This window comes from Carlito syrichta, unplaced genomic scaffold, assembly GCF_000164805.1.
Source record: "Carlito syrichta isolate Samal-C Ts95f unplaced genomic scaffold, Tarsius_syrichta-2.0.1 Scaffold316384, whole genome shotgun sequence".
NCBI lineage: Eukaryota > Metazoa > Chordata > Mammalia > Primates > Tarsiidae > Carlito > Carlito syrichta.
The window spans coordinates 440,301-444,675 of record NW_007260480.1 but is presented as its reverse complement, the minus strand read 5'-3'; the positions used below and the strand labels follow the sequence as shown (position 1 = coordinate 444,675).

At 42.8% G+C, this 4,375-nt stretch overlaps 1 protein-coding gene across 5 annotated transcripts in view; it reads left to right on the top strand.

The window, feature by feature from the left end:
- Positions 1-4,375, top strand: part of NDC1 (NDC1 transmembrane nucleoporin) — a 60,275-nt gene that overhangs the window by 28,908 nt on the left and 26,992 nt on the right. For all 5 annotated transcript variants that reach the window (XM_008074259.2, XM_008074258.2, XM_021707105.1 and 2 more), the window contains one exon: positions 1,209-1,364. In XM_008074259.2, coding sequence (XP_008072450.1) covers positions 1,209-1,364 — 156 coding nt within the window. The remainder of the gene's footprint in view (positions 1-1,208; positions 1,365-4,375) is intronic.

Here is a 4,375-nt window from a genome sequence, read left to right as displayed (position 1 = left end):
CCGGCTAATTTTTGATTTATTGTAGAGATGAGGTCTCTCCAAGTTGCCCAGGCGGGTCTCCAAACCCACGGGCTCAGGCATTCCACTCCCCTCAGCCTCCCAAGGCACAGAATTACAGGCTGAGCCACCGAGCCTGACTCTTAGATCTTTGTAACATGTGAAACAGTCACCAATATGGATTGCAGGTTCACTGATACATGTTGTGCAATAGTAATTTGATTGCCATGTTTCACCTGGTGTTTTTTTATTCAATCAGACGATGCAGTCTTGTTTTCTTCCTCTCACGTTAATAATAGGTAATTCGCCGGGCTCGGTGGCTCAGCCTGTAATCCCGTGCCTTTGGGAGGCTGAGGTGAGTGGATTGCCTGAGCCCGCGGGTTTGAGACCCGCCTGGGCAGGCGAGATCTCATCTCCACAATAAATCAAAAAATCAGCTGGGTGTGGTAGCGCATGCCTGTAATTCCGGCTACTTGGAAGGCTGAGGCGGAAGGATCACCGGAGCCCAGCAGTTCGAGACTGCGGTGGCCGGGAGCGGCCACTGCACTCCAGTCTGGGCGACAGAGTGAGACTCCAATTCAAAAAAAAAAAAAATGAAATTCATTGTTCAGTTTGTTGTTCAAAGATATGGAAAGATGCACTCATGACTCCTGAAAACCACTTCTCAACTAGTTGATCATATCTCAATATATATTCTATCTCTTTTTTGCTTTTTTGTGCAACTCGAATGGAAAACTTTAAGGAAACATACACTTTTGAAAAATTTGCACTGGCATAAATTTGTCCTGTATAATCACCAGCAATCTATTTATGTCCCCTGAGATGGGACATCTGAGTGGTTTACTAGATTTATGATGTCCCCTCAGAGGGGACATCTGAGTACAAAGGATTAATATTGCTAGTGTAATAACCTTGGTTTTTTTCATTGGGGCTTTATTTTAGTGACCGATTTTTTCATTTGGGGCTTTATTTTAGTGACCGATTTGCACGGTTCTTTAAAATGGTAAAATAGCAAGTTTTTATTTGTTGTCTTTTTGGGAAGATTCATGCAAATATTTATTGAACTCCTGCTGTGTATAAATAGTAGTTTTGATTAAGAAAAGTGGACCCTGATGCAAAGTGTAATATAGAATTTCTTACTAATTTTTTTCTCCACTTGGAGAGGAAAATATACGATTATTGACTTAAAAGCTGGTGTTTGTACCTCCAAGGTGGACATCCCCACAGTTGGACAGCCATTTCAAGGGAGTGTTTGAATCTTTTAAATGAGATGACTCAGAAACTGGTCCTCCACCAAGAAGCTGCTGCTACGAATGGAAGAGTGTCTTCATCTTACCCAGTGGAACCCAGGAAATTGAATTCTCCAGGTAACTCCTAGTACTACTAAGAGCAGAAAGACTTACATCTTATTTCGTATGTATTTTTAGAATACATTTTCTTGAGACAAGAAAAAGACCTGAGGGTCATTGTAGACTAAAAAAAGTAAGTCCAAAGCATCATGTTGTACTCTGTCATAAGTATATATAATTTTTCATTAATCAGTTAAAAAAATTTAAGTTCATTGTAGTGGTGGTGTTGAAAGTGCTACCAAAACGATGGCTATCAAATAGGAGACTTGAGCATACTCCATTACCAAGCCAGGTGAATTTTTACAGATAATGTTGGATGCTGTTCTGGTTGCAGTATTTCATAGACAAAAGGTTGCTGGTCCAGAGAAGAGCCTCTGAAATGCTTGAGTGGTTTAGGGTGGGGCATCACAGTCATTGTTTCGTGATAACCTAATATAATGTTAGGACCCCTCTGTTTGGAAGATGAAAGCTGAGAGGAAGGAGTACAGGTGGAGGAACCTGAGCTGTTTTACCACATCCCTCAGGTGGAAGCTGCCTATGAATGTACAACTAATAAAAGGACTTCATGTTCAGATGCCTTTTGGAGCCAGGCATGTAATGAAAATGGGTAAAACTGACTGGTGAGGTGAGGACAGTAGTGAATCCAAGAGCATAGGCTTCTTCTGAAGGGGGAAGCTGGGGGTTGACTTCACTCTGTTGTTCCATGTGGACATATGGATGCAGTGTCTGAGCCTCTGGTCTTTCTTTTTTTGGAGTTGGTGTCTCACTCCATTGCCCCGACTGGAGTACAGTGGCATGCACCCTGGCCACTGCAGCCTCAACCTGCTGGGCTCTGGTGATCCTTCTGCCCCAGCCTTCCAGGTAGCCGGAACTATAGGCATGTGCTACCATGCCCAGCTAATTTTTTATTTTTTGTAGAGACGAGGGTGCACCAAGTTGCCCTGGTGGGTCTTGAACCTTTGGGCTCAGGTAATCCACTTACCTTGGCCTCCCAAAGTGCTGGGATTACAGGCTGAGCCACTGAGCCTGGGGCTTTTTTTTCTTTTTAAGAGAAGCCTGCAATCTAAAAAACTTCAGAGTAAACCTTCCAGTTTTTAAACTTTGGCAACTAATCTTGATATTTAAAAATCACTATATGGACTAAAGCAAACTCATATATGGTTTTGAAGTCATTAATTTGGAGGGGTCCTGGTCCCAGAACAAATCACAAATGAAAAATGATTTAAGTAAGTTCACAAATGTCAGCTTTTAAAAGATTTGAGAGTATTTCAGGTGTTCAGCAAACTGATTGCCTACCACATACCAAGCAGTGTGCTAGAAGCCAGGGAATCACAGATGAAAAAACACTCTGGGAACCAACCTTTTAATGGAAGGCACACAAATAATGAAAGACAGTATAACTGCTAAATGAAAATCTGTCAAAAAGGAGTGTGATTGGGTAGTACAATGTTTGATAATGAAATGAGGCCTCATATGTTACCAAAAAAAGTTTAGATTTTATCCTGTAGGAATATGGAGCCATTGGATAATTTTTTTTGCCCTTAAGAGACAAGATCTCATTCTGTTTCCAAGACTAGAGTGTGTAGTGGCACAATCATAGCTCGCTGTAGCCTTGGAATTCCTGGGTTCAAGTGATCCTCATGCCTCATCCTCCCAAGTAGCTGGGACTACAGGCATGCGCCACCCTGCCTGGCTAATTTATTTTATTTTATTTTATTTATTTATTATTATTATTTTTTTGAGTTGGAGTCTCACTCTGTCGCCCAGACTGGAGTGCAGTGGCGGCTCCCGGCCACCGCAGCCTCGATCTGCTGGGCTCCTCTACCTGCTGGGATCCTTCCGCCTCAGCCTTCCGAGTAGCCAGAATTATAGGCATGTGCTACCACGCCTGGCTGATTTTTTGATTTATTGTAGAGATAAGGTCTCGCTGCCCAGGCAGGTCTTGAACCCGCAGGCTCAGGCAATCCATTCACCTCAGCCTCCCAAAGGCGCGGGATTACAGGCTGAGCCACCGAGCCTGGCTTTATTTTATTTTTTTAGTGATGTGGTCTTGCTGTGTTGCACAGGCTTATCTTGAACTTCTGGCCTCAAGCAATCCTTCCCACTCGGCCTAGGATTAGAGATGTGAACTACCATGCCCAGCCCATTGGAAAATTTTGAATAGACTAGTTATATCAAATTAGCATGTTAGGAGGATCATTGTGATCTTGGGTTGGGTAGATTATGAGTCTGACCAAATACAAAGCATTTGTTACTTTAAATTTTTGTCATATCCCGTCACTCAGCCAATATTTGCCTCAATTTTGAGGAATAGTTGCAAAACTCTTAAAAACTCTAGTCTTAATTTTTAAATTGATTCTTCAAAGATTTCTAGTTTCCACTAACCCTTAAAAAGTCATGTCATGAAAATTTGGTACTTGGGATGTTTAATTTCTTGTGGTTTTATGAAGATGGAATTCTAATGCAATTTATTTGTCTTTGTGGCTCACACTACAGTGACAGGAAAAGTTCCTTTGTTTTTATATAACAAACTTTTTTTGGTTTTGAGTTGGTGTCTCACTCTGTTGCCCAGGCTGGAGTGCAGTGGCATGCTCATAGCTACTGCAGCCTCGACCTGCTGGATTCAGGTGATCCTTCTGCCTCAGCCTTCCAAGTAGCTGGAGCTATAGGCATGTGCCACCATGCCCAGCTAATTTTTTTATTTATTGTGGAGATGAGGTCTCGCCAAATTACTCAGGCTGGTCTCAAACCTGTGGGCTCAGGCAGTCCTCCACCTTGACCTCCCAAAGTGCTGGAATTACAGACTGAGCCACCGAGTCCAGCCAACAAACTCTTTAAAGAAACTGTTTACAGATCATATTTATAGGGTTAGACTTAAAGATATCTTGGGCAGCCGGGCTCGGTGGCTCAGCCTATAATCCCGCTCCTTTGGGAGGCCGAGGTGAGTGGATTGCCTGAGACCGCGGGTTTGAGACCTGCCTGGGCAACTTGGCAAGACCTCATCTTTACAGTAAATCAAAAATCAGCTG